General features: G+C 41.7%; 1 protein-coding gene across 5 annotated transcripts in view; it reads right to left on the bottom strand.

The window, feature by feature from the left end:
• The window catches only part of dclk1 (doublecortin like kinase 1), a 202,379-nt gene that overhangs the window by 85,525 nt on the left and 94,639 nt on the right, over nucleotides 1-22,215 (bottom strand). For 3 of the 5 annotated variants that reach the window (XM_012957157.3, XM_012957152.3, XM_012957151.3), the window contains exon 5: nucleotides 18,528-18,683. In XM_012957157.3, the coding sequence (XP_012812611.1) occupies nucleotides 18,528-18,683 (156 nt within the window). The remainder of the gene's footprint in view (nucleotides 1-18,527; nucleotides 18,684-22,215) is intronic. The other 2 variants (XM_012957154.3, XM_012957153.3) reach the window with 1 other exon arrangement.

Raw genomic sequence — 22,215 nt, 5'->3', positions numbered from 1 at the left:
AGATTAAGTCCCGGTACAGCTGCGCAGTGATTGGATGGGCTGCAGGGTGAATGCTTCCAGTCTATCCAATCAGTTTTCAGCTGTACCGGGACTTAAATACTGAGAGCTGATTCGACTTCATGTTCCCTCAGTTTATCATTTTAGCCTTCAGGATTGGAAATACAGTAATTAGTGCAGAGTTTGCTCCCACACAAACCAACCAGCTTCCAGTCACAAACAGTAAACAAACAAGCTCCCACTTTGTAAAACTCGACACCCCATAAAATATCAAGGGGAATTAAGGGGGACAAAAGTGGATGGAGAGGTTCAGGGGGTGTAGGGACCCGCGGGTAGGGCTGGTATTTTACAGTAAAACATGTTGCTTGATGCCAATGTTATTAATAGGGAAAAACATAAACATATAGGAAGGCCCTACCTGTGGGGTTAACAGTTTCTATGGATGTGAATCCCCTACAAGTGCTATTCCCCTAGTTGCTGGGCAGAAGCCCCTGAATCTCAGTCACTCTATGGGCAACTTTAGCCCCCAAACAAAAAATGTACCCTCCACCCATGCACAGCAGACTGGGGCAGGGCAGCTGGGTACAGGGTACAGGCACCAAGGGGTTAAAGAAGTTTATGGCCAAAGTCGTGTTGGGCAGGCAGCTTCCAGTAACAGGGAATAGGGGGGGCTGTAAGTGCCACAGACAGTCACTATTTATTGGGCTGGGGGGGCTGTTTGTGCCTCTGGGTACTGGGAATGCCAGGGGGGCTGTAAGGTGCCACAGACAGTCACTATTTATTGGGCTGGGGGGGGCTGTTTGTGCCTCTGGGTACTGGGAATGCCAGGGGGGCTGTAAGGTGCCACAGACAGTCACTATTTATTGGGCTGGGAGGGCTGTTTGTGCCTCTGGATACTGGGAATGCCAGGGGGGCTGTAAGGTGCCACAGACAGTCACTATTTATTGGGCTGGGGGGGCTGTTTGTTCCTCTGGGTACTGGGAATGCCAGGGGGGCTGTAAGGTGCCACAGACAGTCACTATTTATTGGGCTGGGGGGGGGCTGTTTGTGCCTCTGGGTACTGGGAATGCCAGGGGGGCTGTAAGGTGCCACAGACAGTCACTATTTATTGGGCTGGGGGGGGCTGTTTGTGCCTCTGGGTACTGGGAATGCCATTGTCCCTGCGCTGTAGCTCAGCTCACCTATCAATTGGCTTCTTATTGCCAGTGATAAGAAAGGGATTTTTCCTGTGACAGTTGCTTCCAGCTGCCATAGACACTGTGACAGGGACAATTTAATAGCCGGCATCATAAATCATGAGCTGCCCTTGAAAATGCAAAAAAAAAGAGGATTTGTGGGGAAATGTAAATGTAGCCAGTAATTAAAAGGACAGCAATGTTTTGCCATTTCTAGACGCCATCATTGCTGGGACATTATGAGGTTAAGTGACTCTGTCCAGGGTCACAAGGTAAGGGGCCCAGTGGGGCCGGTGGTGCCTTACAATTGCTGGGGTATGAGTCAGATTCCCCCGCCCCAGGGTCTCTGCTTAATTTGCAGAGCTCCCAGGCGGGAATCGAACTCAAGCTGGCCCATACAATCATACGCTGGGTATGAGTTAGATTCCCCAGTCCCAGGGTCTCTGCTTAATTTGCAGGGCTCCCAGGCGGGAATCGAACTCAAGGCCCATCGGTGTAAGGCAGGCACCCTACCGCTAGGCTATCCTTCCTCCTCCCACTTGTAGTATGTTTTTTCGTAATCTTGTCTTCTGCATATTAACGGTTGGTGTATCCCCAGCAGGGGGCAATTAACCACCGTTTGTCGTAGACCCATGAATGAGGTGTCAAACCGTGCGGCTTATTCGGGAATGGGGTGTTATGACTTTTCTGAGGGGTGGGTGTTTAATTGCCCCAGCACGGGGCAATTAACCACCTTTTGTCGTAGACCCGTGAATGAGGTGTCAAACCGTGCGGCTTATTTGGGAATGGGGTGCTATGACTTTTCTGAGGGGTAGGTGTTTAATTGCCCCAGCACTGGGCAATTAACCACCGTTTTTGCCCCTTGCCCCAGCAGGGGGCAATTAACCACTGTTTGTCGTAGACCTGTGAATGAGGTGTCAAACCGTGCGGCTTATTCGGGAATGGGGTGCTATGACTTTTCTGAGGGGTGGGTGTTTAATTGCCCCAGCACGGGGCAATTAACCACTGTTTTTGCCCCTTGCCCCAGTAGGGGGCAATTAACCACCATTTGTCGTAGACCCGTGAATGAGGTGTCAAACCTTGTGGCTTATTCGGGAATGGGATGCTATGACTTTTCTGAGGGGTGGGTGTTTAATTGCCCCAGCACGGGGCAATTAACCACCGTTTTTGCCCCTTGCCCCAGCAGGGGGCAATTAACCACCGTTTGTCGTAGACCCATGAATGAGGTGTCAAACTGTGCGGCTTATTCGGGAATGGGGTGCTATGACTTTTCTGAGGGGTGGGCAGTTAATTGCCCCAGCAGGGGGCAATTAACCACCGTTTGTCGTAGACCCATGAATGAGGTGTCAAACCGTGCGGCTTATTCGGGAATGGGGTGCTATGACTTTTCTGAGGGGTGGGCAGTTAATTGCCCCAGCAGGGGGCAATTAACCACCGTTTGTCGTAGACCCATGAATGAGGTGTCAAACTGTGCGGCTTATTCGGGAATGGGGTGCTATGCCTTTTCTGAGGGGTGGGCAGTTAATTGCCCCAGCGGGGGGCAATTAACCACCATTTGTCGTAGACCCATGAATGAGGTGTCAAACCATGCGGCCTATTCGGGAATGGGGTGCTATGACTTTTCTGAGGGGTGGGCGGTTAATTGCCCCAGCAGGTGGCAATTAACCACCGTTTGTCGTAGACCCGTGAATGAGGTGTCAAACCATGCAGCTTATTCGGGAATGGGGTGCTATGACTTTTATGAGGGGTGGGCAGTTAATTGCCCCAGCAGGGGGCAATTAACCACCGTTTGTCGTAGACCTATGAATGAGATGTCAAGCCGTGCGGCTTATTTGGGAATGGGGTGCTATGACTTTTCTGAGGGGTGAGCGGTTAATTGCCCCAGCAGGGGGCAATTAACCACCGTTTGTCGTAGACCCATGAATGAGGTGTCAAACCATGCGGCTTATTCGGGAATGGGGTGCTATCACTTTTCTGAGGGGTGGGCGGTTAATTGCCCCAGCAGGGGGCAATTAACCACCGTTTGTTGTAGACCCGTGAATGAGGTGTCAAACTGTGCGGCTTATTCGGGAATGGGGTGCTATGACTTTTCTGAGGGGTGGGCGGTTAATTGCCCCAGCAGGTGGCAATTAACCACCGTTTGTCGTAGACCCGTGAATGAATAAACATTTTATACATAAAGGTTCAGATGCTCCTGGTGAAAATGCCAAATATCCCCTTTACCATTAGCCGACAGTTGATCCTGCTAAGGTAAAGCAACAGTCAGGGGTGTAATGATGCATGACAGTGGACCCCCAGCATAATACATGATTTAATACATGACACTAACACATATACATGTAAATGACATGATCTTATTTTGAGGAATCTATTTCTGAAAACAGCAACAAGAGTTCCTCTGCACTTACCTATTATCAATATATATAGGACATTAAAGCTGGCCATACACGCACCGATGGTCGCACGAAAGATCGCAAATCGCCACGTGTGTGGCCATCTTAAGACATTCTGTGCATTAAGCTACCAAGTTATGTCCACCTCTTTTAGTAACAGGGATTGTTTGTCTATATATTGCAATATATTGAAAGTCATCCCCGGTCTGGCCAGTCCTACACTCACTTTCATCTGATTCATTAAAGGAGAAGGAAAGGTAAAAACTAAGTCAGCTTTATCAAAAAGGTCTATGTAAATACAGCCATAAGCACTCACAGAAACGCTGCACTGAGTTCTCTGTCAAAAGATTTGTTGTGTCTGTTTTCCTCTGCCAGAGCCACGCAGCTCTCTCCCCTCTCCTGGTTCCCCCCTCCTTCAAGAATGCTAAGAACTCATTCCCCCCACTTAGGAATGTGGATCTGAGCCAATCAGCAGGAAGCTGACCCATAGTCTAACTAACTGAGCATGTACACCGGTCTTGGTCTTGGTGCAGGAGTGAGGCATAATGGAAACTTTCTTTACACAGCTCAGTTTATTCTTCCTGTTTGGCTTCTGATCATCTGAACAGGTGAATTTTGGGGAGACTTAAGGGCACTATTGAGAGAACTGAAGGTATGCCTGCAGCTTGAGATTAACTCTTTATTAGCCTTTCCTTCTCCTTTAAGAATTCTAATGCTTTATTATACAATTTACACAGGACCTAAGTTTAACCTGCAACGTACTTGCTTTCAAGGTTAAAACCCAAATGGCTGCCCAAATGGCTGGATAAACAATAACAAACAAGAAAAGCTGTGCTCACCACAATCTTCCCTTATTTGAATTAATTTCTGAAGCCAAAAAAGCTACTATATTTTTGTGCTGTCTATGAATATAATCCAAGGATTCCCTTGCCTTGAGTATGTTAAATACCAACAAAACATTTGAGACCTCAGGCACCAACGACTTTATATCCCCACAACAGTGTCTGAGCTGCCTGTGACAGAATCACTTGATTGGATAGGACAATTTCCTTCCTATGTGAGATTTATACTCTGTGACACTTACTGTACTCCCTCAAGCCTCATCTGCCCCTCACCTGTACATGCTGCTCACACTCTGTGTACTAGAATGGCCTATATATATATTCATTATTACCTGGCAGTTTTAGCTCAATTTCTTCATTACTTTGCAATTTTCAGCTAAATGCAGCAAGCCTGAATCCGGTCATTTCTTAAGAGCCATATCCTTGACCCCTCTAATTACCATCCTGCCTTCTCTGCACATCCTGCTTTAAAAACGCCTACGTGCCCTTTCTTTGCCTGCCTTTCTCAATACACAGTCACAATGAAACCCGGTTTATTATATTTCATACTGTTCTAAAACAGATAAAGTCTAAGCAGAGAAAAATTCAAAGAAGTTAAAAGAAAATTTCTTTTTTTATAGTTCTATTGTAGCTGGTTATTGCACTTACCACTGATACATTGAGCAAGATCAGTTTTAGAGTGGGCCCGAACATCACAGGGACCCCTTGATTAAGACTTCAGGCTGCGTGTTCTGTTTAGTCACTCCTTCAAGTTTTTCATAGCATGTCATCTAAAATACTATTTAGTCTGTTTAAAAGGGCATTTTAAAAAAAATAATAGGGTTATCCAACAACTGGATTATAATAGGGACCATTGCCAAGCCTGTGTGGTCTTCACCCAGCTGGATTTTCAAACCTGCCCTACATATATTTATATATGTGTGTGTTGCCCACTTTCAGGCCATTGGTGTATCCCCATAAACAGGCCAATAAGTTACTGACTTGGTTTGGAGAGTAAAAAGAGAAAAAAAACATCACCAGGAGCTGTCAAAAAGTGAGGCACCCCCCCTATTAATGATAATCCCTTTCCTGAGACCCTGGTCCAGTGTTTCTGTTTACTGAAAACTGCACCTTCTGGGGAACTACTGTAGGGGCGCCACTTCTCTGTCTTCTTTCTCTTCCTAGATCCTCTCTATGGCCCAGTCTGAGTGTGCCGAGTAGAGTGACAAGCAGAACTTAGAAGCAAAAAGCTAGCTCTACTGTACCTGTGCACCCTACCTGGGGCCATAGAGAAGATCCAAGAAGAGGAAGAAGATGGGGATGTGGTGCTTCATCAGATGTACCCCAGGCCACTACAGTCTTTAGCGAACAGGTGCACTGTCCGAGGGTCTGAGGCAGCCACTACACCCGTATTATAATCTGTGGCCCATGCTATGGGGATAAAAGTTAATCAGCCCTTTCCTTGTTTGGAATTCTAAATAGCAGTTCATACTGAGTCATGAGCTGTTTAATTGAGGTAACATTTCTGTAATAAACTCTAATCAGTGCAAGTGGCTGCCTGCAGAGATAAGTGTAATCAATAAAATGTTGAGTATTGCTGTTTTGCATAACAAAAAAAAAGTCCTGCAGATCAAGTAAGTGGTATTATTGAGTTTATTATGTATAATTATACATAATTTACATCTGGCAATGAAGTCCCTTGTTCTGTATGTCAAAGAAAGTGAAAAAAGGAACATCTTATTTATATGAAGTGTGTGTGCTGGGGGGATTTTTCAAACCTCAGACTAAGACAGGCTAACACAAAGCTCAGAGCTCAGTTATTCAAAATCGCCCCTGGCATTTCAAATACACAGAGGCCCAAACAGCCCCCCACCAGCCCAATAAATAGTGACTGTCTATGGCACCTTACAGCAGCCCCTCTGGCATTTTCCAGAACCCCCAATAGAAGCAATATGCAGATATTAAATAATACCTGTTCTGGCACGAACAGTACTGGGTTATCTTTGGGTAGATAAACCCACTAAAAAGAGATTTTAAATGAAAGACCAGAGGAATAGTCCAACCCTAGAATGGTTTCACCCCAAGCTTTGGTAAAAACTATGCAGCAAGACTTTGTACCTCAGTAGGGTGTAAGGGACTTGATGGGAAAACCCTGCATTATTAGTAACAATGGCATGATGTCCCAAAAACAGCCTCACATAAGTCTGCCATGTTTTTATAAAGTCCTATGTCCCGTGTCTAAAAATGTCTTGCCACTAGAACCAGCAGTAAATGCACTAGGGATCGTTGCGGAAGCTGTGCAACCTGCATAGTGCAAAATTTGGAAACAAATCACCATGATTCCTGCAATACAGCATTTTATACACTTGCAGTATAAAAATGGGTGCCCACTAAGTAGCACCCACCATAACTTTTCCACAATGAACCAACATGGATAGAAATTACCACTGGCAAATTGGGCACCACATGTGGAGCTATTGTGCTCAGTCCATCAAAGCAGGCTGAAAGGGTACATTGTTACAAGTTAAAAAACAAGAAGACTCCAATTTAGTGTTTGAGTTCATAAGTGAGCCTAATTGAGCAGGTTATAAATAAATAAGCCTAATAAGCTGCACTTCAGACTTGGATACATGCACATATATAATATAAACCCATGTTTTTAAATGCTACATAATACAGGTATGGGATCCCTTACCCGGAAACCCATTATCCAGAAAGCTCCCAATTATAGGAAAGTCATCTTCCAAAGAGTCCATTTTAAGAAAATAATTCTAATTTTTTTTTCTCTGTGATAATAAAAATGGTCCTTGTACTTGATAGTAACTAAGTTGAATGAACTCAAATTGGCGGGAAAACCATTCTATTGGATTTATTTTATGTTTAAATTATCTTTGAGCAGACATTAGTTATGGTGAGATCCCACAATGCTCAGTTGCCTTACATAGCAGGATAACAAGTGTTTGCTCAATAGTGTACTTCCTCTGGGGCCCCTGATGATGACCCTGAGGAAGTTGACTATCGACCAAATGCGTTGGGCTATGATTGCGATATGCTGATTGTATGTCTGAACCACATTTTACTCTATGGAAGCGCACCCCCTCTTCATTTATATGTTTCCAGATTTTGGTAGTTTGGCATGCTACATGAGCAGGCTGTACCCCATTTAACAACGTTCACTGGGTTTTGAGACTGAAATTTATTGTGGATTATTTCATGGACTATATCTCTGGCTGCTGTGGATAAGTAGTTGGTGACAAATTCACATATATACATTCAATAGTGTCCCTTCTTTTGTGTTATGTGTATTCATATCCCCGTTATAGGACATTGTTACTGGAACTCAACAACCTAAAATCTGAACTATTCTGTTCTCCTTTTTAAATAGTTGTCAGAGTCACGGATTCACTTCCCACCTTCTGATATGACTTAGGAGGGAATTAATGAAACTGCCTGAGGAGTTCATGATGTACTTATTAAGAAAGAGCAGGAAAGTGTACAATTAATTCCTCAGAAATACCAACAGCAGAGGTGGTATGATTGTCTGCTCAAAATACAGAAAAGGTCATTCTCTCAGCACAGATTGATACCCTGACCAACACCACAAATGTCAGGCAATATGAATCTTATGTCAACAGAAAGGGAGGCAGCGCAGAGAAATTGATTATCTTGGTACAGTGCTTCATTGGCACAAGTGCAATTAATAGGAAAGATACCAGCAGCCCTTGAGCCTAGAGTCAGTATATCCAGAGTTTATCAGACAGGTGCACAAAACAGCTATGGCATTCACTATTTCATACTGTCAAATTAGTCTTTTTACATTACACTAAAAGTATTATATGCTGGGCATATCTACAGATTGCCATGTAGGAGTAGGTTCTGTATGGTACAGCCTAGTAATTAGAAACCTAAGAAGGAGGACTGTGTTGCGCTACTGGAATGAAAATTTTCATTCAAATCAGCTTTGGACATTGTTAAGCATTGTTAGGCATCAGCCAGCTGTCAGGAGGAGAGGACACAGTGCCTACCGAAAGAACATCGATAAATATAATTCTGAAGTGGCCACGGGAACAGCAGCTGAAAGTAGTGCACAGTGGGATAAGGCTGCAGAAATGCCCCAAAGAAGTGGCAATGTAAGCCCCTTTTAATACCCTGTGTTACGTGCCCCATCTGTCTCAGGGATAAGACGGTAAGTTACTGTTAATGCTTACCTAAGGGAAAATATTAGAGAGTTTTGTGTAGATTAAGGTACCAACAGTCACATGAAAAAAGGCTGGACAACTCCTGGGTATAGGAATGGCGTGACATTAAATTGTGGAAGACAGGCTGAGTACAAAAAGTTTATGCAATGGTCATTCATGAGGAGCGAGGCATCCATAATGGACATTGGGAATCTAACAAACATGGAGTAGCTCCAATTTCCTGTTTTCCCAACCTGAAAATACTGACTGCCTAGGGTCCTGCGTAGCTGCATGCTCCCACAGACGTGAAATAGCCGCAACACAATTTCCACATTCAAAGCAAAGTAACTATGGGCTTAATCCTGGGATGTAACTGTAAGAATATCAGCATTTTGTAAATACCACTTTAAATGAACAATAAACATCCTCTTTAACATGAGTTTTTCTAAATAAAAAGAACAAAAGTACAGACATACTAGAAGCAAGAACAGTGCCTCCGGTGATATACATAATGACCTACTTCTGACATAAGCAGCCAGAATACCAGACAGATCTTCCAAAGACACCGGTTTGTTGCTTATCCAGACTATTCTGTGCCTCGGGCATTTCATTATTAATTAAAGATCAGTTAGAGAAATGGGGCTAAGCTACGTCACTTCCCTACTAAGCCTTCATACGGTGACACTTTAGCACAACCTCTCCACTTGCTGCTGACCCAGAAGCCCATAGTGAAATAGTACAAAAATGAATGCTGATCAAATGAATGGAAATATATTGCATGTTGATGAAAAGAGTTCGCCTACGATTTCTGCACAGTTGATCGTAAGGCAGTGCCGGCTGGGAACAAAATACACCATGTGAGGCCCAGTAGAAGGCAGATGAAAATTACATTTTGCAAAGCTATGATATTAAAGATATAATGTAAAAACAAGATCCTTTATGCTCTAGTTTATTTACCCATAGCAACCAAGTATTCGGTAGTAACACTGGAAAACAAACATCTCATTGGTTGCATTGGAGAAGTAGACCTGAAGCTGTATATTACCCCTGTGGGATAACACGCTCGCAGGGGTTCATTTATAAACACTTAGCAAACTTTCACCTGGGCAGTAACCTATTGCAACCAATCAGCGATTAGCTTTACTCAGCCAGCTACAGGTATAACAATAAAAACAAGCATCTGATTGGCTGCCATGGCTTACTTACCAGGTGCAAATTTGCCCACTGTTTATAAATGGCCCCCACAATCTGTAATCAGAGGGTCACTATATATCCTTGTTTAACATGAGTACAATGAATAGGGCTTGTGCTGAACATACTTTTTGTCTATTACTTAAATCGCAAGAAACTATGTTATTATTAATACTTGAGCTATGCTGGACAAACAGGGAGACTAAAGCTCGGTATATAATTAGATTACCAATATAACCCCCCCTTCAACCATTGTTGTGACAGGAGTTGTTAACAGGAGTCCATTAGTGCTCTGGCACATGGGGAGATTAGTCGCCCGCGACAAATCTCCTGTGTCTCGGGCGACTAATCTCCCCCAAATGCCATCCCACCGGCGAAAATGTAAATCGCCGGTGGGATGGCATACGCGGCGGTGCGATTTCACTGAAATTGCACAAGTTTCCTCTCGAGGCAACTTGCGCGATTTCACTGAAATCGCGCCGCCGCGTATGCCATCCCACCGGCGATTTACATTTTCGCTGGTGGGATGGCAATCCGGGGAGATTAGTCGCCCGCGAACAGGGACTTTTGTCGCAGGCGACTAATCTCCCCGTGTGCCAGAGCCCTTAAGCAGGGAGGTTATCTGTGCAATGTTAATCTAATTATTTACCTCTTGCTTCATACAGGTCTGTCACTTATCTGGCTTCTGCTACATCGTTTCAATAAGAACCAGCAGCAGAACTGGGCACAGGCAGTCCCTCTGTTCATCTGGTCCCTTTCTGCTGCTTGGTCTGCACGCCAAACTCCTGCCACTGGCACTGTTTGCTCCCCACTGACGATTTTACCCCTTGCTCACTTGCTTTCCAATGGCACCCCCAAAATTGCACCTGAGGCTCATGCTGCTTCTGCCAACAGTACAGCAAACAACAGTGACTGTTTACAAACCAATGTTGGAAATGTATAATGCATAAATATATTGGCGATTTCCTTACAATTAAATTTTATGAGGCAAAATGTAATCTTTGGCTTTATAACCCCTAATGCAATCTTTGGCTTTATAAACCCATGCATTTGTCTTGTGTTTGAATTTGTGCAAATAAATTCTTTATGAATAATTACTGTACTCATTCCCATACCCATTAACACCTATACTAAAAAACAGAAAAAAGCCCTGAGCAAAAAGAAAAACCCTGAAGATTATGCCAGAGGCAGAAAATCTCCCATGGGTCGGATAACTGGCACACACTGCAAAAGCCACGACTAATGAATTATGACTTATACTGGAGCCTCTGGACACCACTTGAGAAATTATAAGGGAAATACATTTTCAGTGACTGAAATAAGACACAGAGAGAAAATATTATTCAGCTGACATTTTGGACCACGGAATCGGGCCATTGAGGCAAAACAACATTCTGGTGCATTAAGTGAAACAGATCAAACACACACACTCAGACCAGTTGTTGTGGGTGTTGAGGGTGGAGTGCTCTGTATGTAAAATTTCAGAGACTATAAATTGTGTACCATTTGTGGCTGATCTCCACCTCTGGAGCATGTACAGTACAGTACTTGGGGGCAAGTTTATATTGACAATCCCCTATCATTTTGGATCACAGTCTGTACAGAAAGATAAGATTATTTACAGATGCACCCTCTTGTGGCTGCAAGTACACATTCTAGTTGCCCTAGAGATATAAATATTAGCTATTAAACCTATACATGTTAAATGGTTTCATTTCCTGGCAGCCTTTATTTCTTTTTTTCAAGACTATTCCCATTTTTAGGACACACATTGTCCAATGCATCTACAATCCAGCTCCAATACAATGACAACTGATTGCAGTATAAATTAGGCCATTTACTATTCTGCATCAGCTCTGAAGTTAAGTGTACGGGCCCCCACAGTGATTGGTTTGGAAATTATTAGAATTATCTTCTTTTCAACTGGGATATGAAATATTCCATCCAGCTCTGTATTGGCATTAAGCTCAACATTCAAGCGTACAAAGAGATTTCTCAATCTGATTTTCTTCTGCAATCAATTTATTCTCACTCAGGTTTAAATCCACAGAGCAAGCATGTGCTGATGAGGTTTGAATGAGTTTTAAAGAAGTCTGGCTGGGGCAGCATTGTTGTACTGTGTATGTATTTGTGTCAGTCTAGGGTTTGAGGCAGTGAAGGTATTTGTCCTGGCCTCCCAGCATTTAATTTAGTTGACAAATATAAATACAATGACATTTAGGGGCACATTTACCAAATCACGAACGCTCCGAGCGTATTTTCGGCGATTTGTTGGGGCGTCCGTACGATTTTTTCGTACGGCGCACGACTTTTCGTACGCCACACAAACGCTTGCACGAAAAAATCGGAAAGGCTTTACCGCTGTTTACAATTGTACGGTACGAAAATTACGTGACTTTCGGATTGCCAATACGATATTATCGTGACTAATACGATTTTTCCATAAGCATTTTTGTGATATTTGTGATCTTCAGAAATTTTCGTTTCCAATCCGAATTTTTCCCATTCGGGATTCGAGATCGTGATTTGATAAATCTGCCCCTAAGGGTACGTTATATTATGCAACAATTGTCAGATATTTTCATTATTGATATCAGGGATGCCCAACCCGTTCAACAACAGCTGGTAGTTGTAGTTGCATCCACGTTCTAAGTAATTCCTCCCCTTAGAAGAGAGAACTCTGACCTCCTGTATTGGCAAGGGGGGTCTTTTACCAGGGAAATAGGGTGACATTTATGTTGAAGATGGCTTTCCATGGGGGAGCTAATACCTGTGTATTTATACATCAGCTTGACTCTTTTTGTAGGCTTACTCTCCCTAAGGCTAATGTCCCATGGAGAGATTAGTCGCTGCGATTTTTAAAAAGCAAGTTCCAGTGACAAGTCACTCATTTTGTCTCTACATAGAGAAGAGTATAAATCGCCAGTACCTAAACCGACAATACTACTTCAAATCACTTATCGCTCCGAATTGCTTTAAGCCCCTTTTTCAAGCGATTTTACAAAGAAAGCATTGTCATTCAAAACTATTGGAATCGCTGAAAGTAAAACCCACTGAGTGGGAAGTCGTTGCAATTTCCCTATTGCACTGAATGAAATTTCTAATTGTGGGTGGGGAATATGACACCTGGATTTGTGGGAAATAGAATCGCTCCGTTGCTGAAATCTCTAGTTATTGCTTGTTAGGAAAAGACGAGTGACGTGTCGCTGGAACTCGCTATAACTGACCCTTGTTGTAGCTTCCACTAACTATCTAGGGCCAGTGGCCCAATCAATGCAAAAAGCTTCTCCAATAAGAATCCTTCCAGATAGTTTGGATAGTTCCAAAAGAGTGGAAACGAAAAGCAGCCAACTACCACACATCATTTCCTATTGTGTGCAATATTGACAACCACCTTATCACAGGACACAGCTACTCAGTTTGCTTAGATATTAAACATTCCAGGTCCAGACTGCCCGAGGGGTTGCTGTAAGATGCCATAGACAGTCACTATTTATTGGGCCTGAGGGGGCTGATTGGGCTTCTGTTAATTAAAATGCCAGTGTCTATTTAGAATCTCAAACCCAACCAGTCAGACACAATTCCTTGCTTTCTGCTGATGCTAATTTTCTAGAAAAAAGTTCTGATAACCACATCCTTTCCTGGTGTTCTGTTACTTTTAGTCTTGATCTGTTACATAGAAATCCAGTACATCTTTAGGGTTTTCTTATAGGCAAGAAACAAACCAGCACTGGAATTACAACCAACAAGAGTGGCTCTTAATACCATTTGATGTTGTATGCCTTGAAATATAGTTAGTTGCCAAAGTAGTGGGATCTTCATGGGGTGGGAACACTATATGAATTTATGTCCTTCTCCAAGCTATTATATAGTCTTTCAGTTGCTTTCAAGAAGAGCACACAAAGCTCTGTGCAGAATAATAAAGAAATGAGTGAAAATGAATCAGCGCTCTTCTTTACAAAACCCTGGGAGAGAGCCTGGTACAAATGGTGGGGGAGTTTTCACTCTGCATTTGTTTGTTCTGCCATTGGCCTATACTTTGTCACATTCAATCATAACAATCCCACTCACTGACGCTCATACTGTAAATAATGAAGTATTTGGAACTTTGCAAAGCTTTAGATGTCTCTGTACGCGTGGAGGGGGGTCTATGCTGCTTCCGTGTCGGTGGTGGAAATCCGCATAAAATGAGAAGACCTCTTGAAAGCACTGTTCAATAGCATAACATTATTACAGGCTAAATGGTAAGGGGTGGTTAATGAATGTCACGGTCAAAGTCCATTTTAATCAATAATATAGTAGTGTTTCAATTCATATTCTTGACAGCATTGTGCAGTGTGGGTTTCATGGCCGTTAAAGTAATGAAGTATATATTGCCTACACATTTACTCCAGAAGCTTCTATACTTAGAGAGAGTGTACAGAACTAAAAGTAGGAAGCTTCCTGCATATGGTGCAACCATTTTGGGAAAAGGAATAAGGTAGCGATGAGCAAATTTTTTTCACCGGGCGTGGATTCGCTGTGAAATTTTGCATTTCAGCACCAGCAAATTTTTTTGCTAAACCGTTACAAAAATTTGAAAAACACCCAATTGACTTTAATGTATTTGTAGTCAGAAAAAAGTCACGCGCATGTAAAATTTGTTGCACGTGTAAAAATACATTTTGCAGATTTTTTGTCATTTTGCAACTTTTCCAGCAGTTTTCAGCTAAGTGAAATGGGACAGATTCGGTCATCACTAACACGAGGGTGCAATTGGCAATTCATTGTCCAGATCTTTTACCTATTATTAACAGTGCCTCCAAGCCTTCTAAAACTGTTGTACTGTATCCATGTCTTTGAAAAATGCTTATGTGGCATCACACATGCACCTACACAACTAGAACCCTTTCTCTTAGTAACCTGGTCAGCCAAGATCTAATTAGGTAAAGCATCTCTGGGTTCTCTAGTCATCTAATAAAGTGGCTTTCATGTAAACCTGGTTATTGGGTCCCCATGATCCCCTTTAATATAGAGAAGTTTTTTCCTGCAATAAACAATAGTAGTTAAAAGATAAGGAAAGTGTAAATTACTGGGGACTGCCAATATATTAGGCTTCCCCCCCCCCATGATTGCAATCACAAACCTTAAATCGCACCGGCCTGGGGTATATTTTTGCCACCCCAATACCACCATGCTCTGGAAGGTCCCATTGGTCTGTTGCATCTGTCAGTACCAAGCGTATAAGCAGTACAATAAAATATACAATTTTTGCTATATGAGACCCAGGACCAACGCAAGGGATCAGTGACCTTTCAAAACATGGTGATGCACCACTGACAAAAATATACCCCAGGCTGGTGTTATACTCAGTGAAGAGGTGCAACACCCCCCTGTTCTGTACTCACTGCCTGTTGTAGGCAAAGCTTGCTTGTTCCTGGGTGCTCTGATTCCTTTTACAGTTTTTCCTTGTTTCCTGCCTCCCTGGTCCTGTTTGTTGTGTGACTTTTTGGTTTTGACCCTGGCTTGTTCCTGCCTTCAAGTGTGCCTCACAGTTCTATGGTTGTTATCTGGTACTGACCTGGCCTGTCTGACTACATCCAGCTCTTTCCTTACTGACAAAGGCGGCTGTTATAGGCAGAAGAGCCAAAGGTGGCTGTTATAGGCAGAAGAGCCAACGGTGGCTGTTATAGGCAGAAGAGCACACAATAGAGATCCATATACACCCCAGGGGTTTGGGTTTGCCATATGTGACAGGAAGACCACCAGCTTAGGGTTTGAGGTTAATGATTAGAGAGTGCCTAACATATTGCCCCAGTGATTTACACTTTTCTTGTCTTTTAAAAAGTAGGCAGAGAATGAATATAGGATTCATTTGTTTCTGAATTGAAGAGATCTGAATTTAGCTTAATTGAGAACAGACCGCAGAAAAAGAGGGCTTGATAGTTGCACTTCTCTGTTTTTCTCTGCCCAGCACTGTTTCATTTTACATCCAGCAGTGGGCCAGTACAGGTACTGATGCAGAATATATAACGGAATATACAGCCCTTCCAGCATTCACCTTCTATTGATATTGCTGAGTCATTTAGAGATGATGATGTGTGCTTTGGCGCTGGAACGGAAGGCCTTGTCTTGCATTGTCTGCCTTTTGTTCTTTGCTTTGCCAACCACTGATTATTTGTATTGCTTACTTTTGTCAACAAAGTTAGGCATGATTCATATGATAGCACTCCTGCCTGCTCAGCCATCTTATCTCCGTTTTGCTTCTCATTGTTGTTAGAAGGTCACACTCTGCCTCAGCCTTACTCAGCGTGTTTGCTCTATTGTACCCAATGTTTTAAGTAAGGTCATAGGCCGGATATAGTCAAGGAAAACACCGCTTACTTTCTTACCCCAGCTATGGAGTATTGGTCATAGGCTGTTAGTACTTCACAATGGTAAACTGCAGAGTGGTGATAACGGAGGCTGAAAAAACATACACGGCAGGTTTCATGAGTTTCAGTGAGTAAGTTTTTATGCATTTTGATCTTTTTTACTTGCGCAGTAAAGACTGGAAGGATGTTCAATATTAAAGGGGTAGTTAACTTTAAGTATGTTACAGCCTATTCTTATCAACTTTTTAAGTGGTCTTCATTTTTTATTTTTTATAGTTTATCAATTATTTGCCTTCCTCTTCTGATTCTTTCCAGCTTTCAAATGGGGGTCGCTGACCCCGGCAGCCAAAAAACTAGTCTTTTTTCAGGCTATAATTTTATTACTATTGTTACTCTTCATTAGCCAATATTATCGTTAGGCCATCCTCTTCATATTCCCATCTCTCTTTCAAACCACTGCCTGGTTGCAAGGTTATATTGGGCCCTAGCAACTAGTTATCTGCTAAAAATCTAAACTGGAGAGCTGGTGAACAAAAAGCTAAATAATTCAAATACTACAAATAATAAAAAATGAGGACCAAAATAGCACTCTTGGCATCATACAAAAAGTTGATTTAAAGGTGAGCAGAGGAACCTCTGTAAGTGCTTTGGTTAATAAGATTGAATGTGCAATGTATTGTATTGTCTTCCTCACTGTGCGGAGAAATCTTGCACAACTTCAGAAGAAGACATAATTTGTACAATGCACTCTATGAGCAATGGTCGAGCAGCTGGGGCAGATACTACATTCCTACTAGGGAATTTACTACATAAACATTCTTTAGCAGATATTTAGCATTAGTTAATTATCATTTGTCGATTCTCTTATATGTAAAAACTCATTCTCTCAGCACTCCAATTTGGCAGCTATATAAATAAACATGTAGTTTATAAATATACAGTAGTGGGGACAGAACATGCCGGGCCCCTCCCAAGACACTTTGCGTGGGGGCCCGGAAACACTTCAGTACACAGTTAGCACATGTACAATGAACTAAAATTTCATTGGGGAATCCTTATGGCCTGCGATGTGCCCCTAAGGGGGAGAGAAATCAGCAGCCTGCAAGGCTGGGATACAGCTACATGTATATTATGCTGTTACATTATTGAATACTCATATTTATTTACATTGGAGACAACATCACCAGTGATGTTGGCAATGACAACCAATCAGCAATTAGATTTGAACAGTCATCTACAAGTTAAAAAGAAAAGCAGAGATTTGATTGGTTGCTATGGGCAATACCACCAGTGATGTTTGTTTCCAAAGTTAATAAATACCCCCTTTTATAGTCTTTTATTTTACAAGATTTTCATACCCATAATTTGGCAAAGGGAACAATTTTTTAAAAAATGATTTACATATACAGGAATGGGACCCATTATCCAGAATGCTCGGGACCTGGGGTTTTCTGGATAAGGGGCCTTCGGATCTCCTACTTTAAGTCTGCTAAATAAATAATTTAAACATTAATTAAACCCAATAGGATTGTTTTGGCTCCAATAAGGATTAATTATATCTTAGTTGGGATCAAGTACATGTACTGTTTTATTATTACAGAGAAAAGGGAATAATTTAACCATTAAATAAACCAAATAGGGCTGTTCTGCCCCAATAAGGAGTAATTATATCTTAGTTGGGATCAAGTACAGGTACTGTTTTATTATTACAGAGAAAAGGGAATCATTTAACCATTAAATAAACCCAATAGGGTTGTACTGCCCCAATAAGGGGTAATTATATCTTAGTTGGGATCAAGTACAAGGTACTGTTTTATTATTACAGAGAAAAAGGAAATCATTTTTAAAAATGTAAATTATTAGATTAAAATGGAGTCTATGGGAGATGACCTTTCTGTAATTCAAAACGTTTCTGGATTTCCGGATAAGGGGTCCGTTACCTGTACTACAGTTCTGATGATACAGAGCCAGCAAACATCCATCCTAACTGTGTCATAAAAGTAAAGAGACAGTAATAATCATAATAAAGTAATAAAAGGGGCAAAGTGTGCTACTGGCAACCAATCAGCATGTACAGTAGCATTTACTGCTCAGGTTTGAAAAAAAAACCATATCTGATTCATTGCTGTGGGTAACTGGACTCAATGTTATGCCACTTATTATAGTACCCTGTAGCTCCAGGGTGGGTGAAAGGTATATAAATATTCTTTTTAAGCAGAGCTTAAAAGAGACATCAGGCAGAAATGTAAAAGTACAGCATCCACTTTTAAAGAGGAATGATGCTGTCCCCCCAAAATTTTTGACTTGAGATACAGTGAGCTCAATGTTTCTGGCGGAGCATACAGTAAGACATTCTAGAAACTTGGCAGTCAGTTTTATAATACAGTCATATAAAGCAAATCACATAATTAAGTTGTACCTTCCCATGCATGGAAATCGGAAAGCCTGCATGTCACACCTGAGCTAGTGGATGCAGGGGATTTGCTGCGTCTGGACGGCCCGGGGCTCTTGGTGGTACTTCTCCGCGGCACCCCGGGAAGCTTTGTGTATGATGTCGATTTTAAAACCCGACATTCTGAAAAGAAAAAAAATAAAAGTTAGAAGCCTGTTCTACCTAATGTCAGCAATAACAGATTGCTTCGTTATACATCATTATAGTTATTATAGGTTAGGTCACAAGGACAGACAGCAAATATATCATCACTACATTGGCTATTAGGTATAAGACATATAAACAACATATTATGCTCCTTAATGTGGCATTTTAATTCTCTCTTTATGTTTCCATAATAACTTTACATGTACTAGAACATTAACATGCACAGGGTAAATAGCATAAACAAGTCAAATGCATTGAGCTTCTCTGTTTGGATAAACAACACAAAATGGGATTCTCAAATCTGGAAGGCGCTACAAAGACTGATAAAAACAAATGTGTTTTTTGTATATAGATCTCAGGAGTCTTTAATGAAAAGTACAAAATATGGGACAAAAATGAAAGTTATTAAACTTCTGAAGTGCCCCCCTTTTGCTTCAGCTAGTCAGATCAATACACCCAAGAATATCTTCTATTTATTAATGATGATATTATAGCAACCAATCAGATCTTTGACTTTGTTTTCTACGTTGTAGGTGACCGTTCAAATATTGTTGATTGGTTGCTATAGACAACATCACCAGTGATGTTTGTCTCCACTGTTAATAAATACACCCCACAGTGTACTGAACCCACTACAGCCAACATGTTGGCATTCTACATACTTTTTATTTTTAGGTGCAGTATTCGTTCAGTTTTTACTTTCGCTCTGTTGTTGTCTAATGGAAATATTGAGATGAGAACATATAATTATTTTACTTTTGCTCTATCCATTAGCTTTGCTGTTAATGGTTCTTAATAGCTTCTGAAGTAATTGTACTATGGTAAGCACTTGCATGGGCTACAGCTGAAGTACAGAATGTCTTAATGTCGTGTACATATTGATAATGGGTAAGTGCAGAGGATCTCTTGTTGTTGTCTATATGAATTTTGTGGTCACAACCTCATCGCATCCCCGCCTTTCCCTTTTTTGTTATATTATACGGCCCTTCACTAGTTCCTCTGGGAAGCATATAATTAAGTAAGCTGCACTGGATTCTGGGCTAAAAATTATCCTTACCTTTATAAATATCCCCTTTACTGGAGCTTCCTATAGATCTGCTACTGTCCTTATAGGTGTTTCAAATGAGGGGTGGGTGCGTCCTAATGGTCCCTGCCAGAAGCACAGTAGGAGGTGAACAGCCAATCATAGCCCTGCATTTACCCAAGCACAGACAGGCTTTCGTCCCCTAGTTAGGTCAGCCTAGCTGCTGATTGGTTCCTATCCAACACTGCAGTGTGCTGAGTGCCACTGTCTCCCCTGCACAGCCTGGGAAAGGAAGCAGCAGGAAGTGGAACGGATGGGCAGGACTAGTAGGTATTTTGAAGAAATTTTCAATAAATCAGACCTAAACACAACTGTTTAAAACACATTCCTTCTATATTTAAAACAGTATAATGCACTAGCTCAATATTTTTACAGAATATTGAGTTTTTTTAATGAAGTTATGGTGATTATGGAAGAACCCCTTATCCAGAAAACCCTAAAACAGAAGCAATTCAGATAATAGATCCCATGCCTGTACTGGCAACTCCAGGCTGCAGGGAGTTTACCAGGTTAGGTGTTCAGCCCCCCTTAATGAAGACCTAGAGAGAGTATTTTTAAACTATGGCTACGTAGCCCCTTGGGATCCATAGCTGAGCAGCTCTGCACCCCTGGTCACAGTGATATGCTATTGGTGTTTAGATAATGCTACTGCATATCCTCATATCCAAGTCCTCTACAAATTCTGGTCATAACCAGTGAAAATCTGTTATGCCCATAATTAGTTATAATTAAGGAAATATAGAAAAAATATGGACCCAACTTTGCATTTTCCTGGCAATAGAAAGCAATTACAGATGGCGCACAAGACATGGAAGATAATTGGATGAAGTTGGCTCCAAACAAATCTAGCAAGGACTAAGCCAAGGGAGGCTGTATAAACTAGGAAGGCTTCTCTGAAAAAACCACTGTATAATTGATTCTGATTGCATTTTTGTCTTGAATGTCCTGGTGGCTTTTTTTAAATCCATTAGCTGGCATCTGTAATGACATAAATCACCTTTAGATTATATTATCCTAAATAAATGACTAAAGCTTCTGAATTCATAAGACAGTAATTCATTTTACACCACGTTGTACTTCTTTCTATCATTCATGGGGATGAATAAATGAGGGCTCTATGATATATGATGACATTACAAAACAAAGCCTTGTAACTGACACAAAATGGCTATTTGTGAAGGCCAGATTTAATGATAGCTTTCTTTCAGATTGCCTTCTTAATAACATTGGTTCAGAACTACTAAAAATGAGTTTTAAAACTCTGTTGGATAGGTAATGGTATATGATCTGAAGTTCTACCATTCATATGTAGAGATGTAGCGAACTGTTCGCCGGCGAACTAATTCGCGCGAACATCAGGTGTTCGCAAGTTCGCGAACTTTTAACGATGTTCGCAATTTTGGGTTCGCCTTAGCTGGAGCCAAATTTTGACCTCTCACCCCAGAGCCAGCAGATACATGGCAGCCAATCAGGCAGCTCTCCCTCCTAGACCATCCCCGGACCACTCCCTTCCATATATAAACCGAAGCCCAGCAGCCATTTTACATTCTGCCTGTGTGTGCTTGATGAGTTAGCATAGGGAGAGAGCTGTGCAGGGGTTTGAGGGGCAGTTTAGGTAGCTTTGCTGACTAGTAATCTACTTTCTACTGCTCTGTATGTAGCTGCTGGGGATAGCTGTCCTGTGCTGATCATCTGCTGTAACCCAATAGTCCTTGTAAGGACTGCTTTTATTTTCTGATTACTGTTACTCTTCTTTTCATTATGTACTGCAGCTCCATCTGTGTGTGTTGGAGACAGACATAGTAGTGCACCAGCACCAACCATACATTCAAGAATTTATTTTTTTTTTGTGTTTTTTTACTTTGCTACTGTAATTTATAGAGCCCAGTGCTATTAGTCTAGCTGTGCTGGGGACTGGTGTGCTGCTCCTAGTAGTTCACCACCAGCACCAACCAGAGATCACTTTTTTTTATTATTAATTTTTTAAAATTTTTTTATTTAACTTACTGTTCTTTAACGTGTCCAGTGCTGTTTGCTGTTATCCATAGTAGTGCACCAAACACGTTACACATAGTAGTGACATTGCATTGCAATAAAATCACCTGAGCGACATTTTTCAATCAGCAATAATATATTCCGTATCCACTACTGCGGCGTTTTGTCTTTGCGTGTGAACCGGCTGTAACCTTTACACGACTTGATTGGCATGTAGACGCCGGACGTTTTAAAGCAGTTTATTACACAAGTTTAGAAATGTAGTGTGATTTCTGCCCTTTACAGCACAAAACGCAACGCTGTGTCAACAACGTATTTTTCAACTTTAAAATCAGTTTTCTGGCCAGAAATGGCTTTTCTAGGTTTTAAAGTTCGCCTTCTCATTGAAGTCTATGGGGTTCGCAAAGTTCGCAAAAGTTCGCACTTTTT

The sequence above is a fragment of the Xenopus tropicalis genome, chromosome 2 (assembly GCF_000004195.4).
Source record: "Xenopus tropicalis strain Nigerian chromosome 2, UCB_Xtro_10.0, whole genome shotgun sequence".
NCBI classification, from domain to species: Eukaryota; Metazoa; Chordata; class Amphibia; order Anura; family Pipidae; genus Xenopus; species Xenopus tropicalis.
The sequence above is the reverse complement of the archived record's forward strand: the minus strand, read 5'-3'. Positions and strand labels throughout refer to the sequence as shown.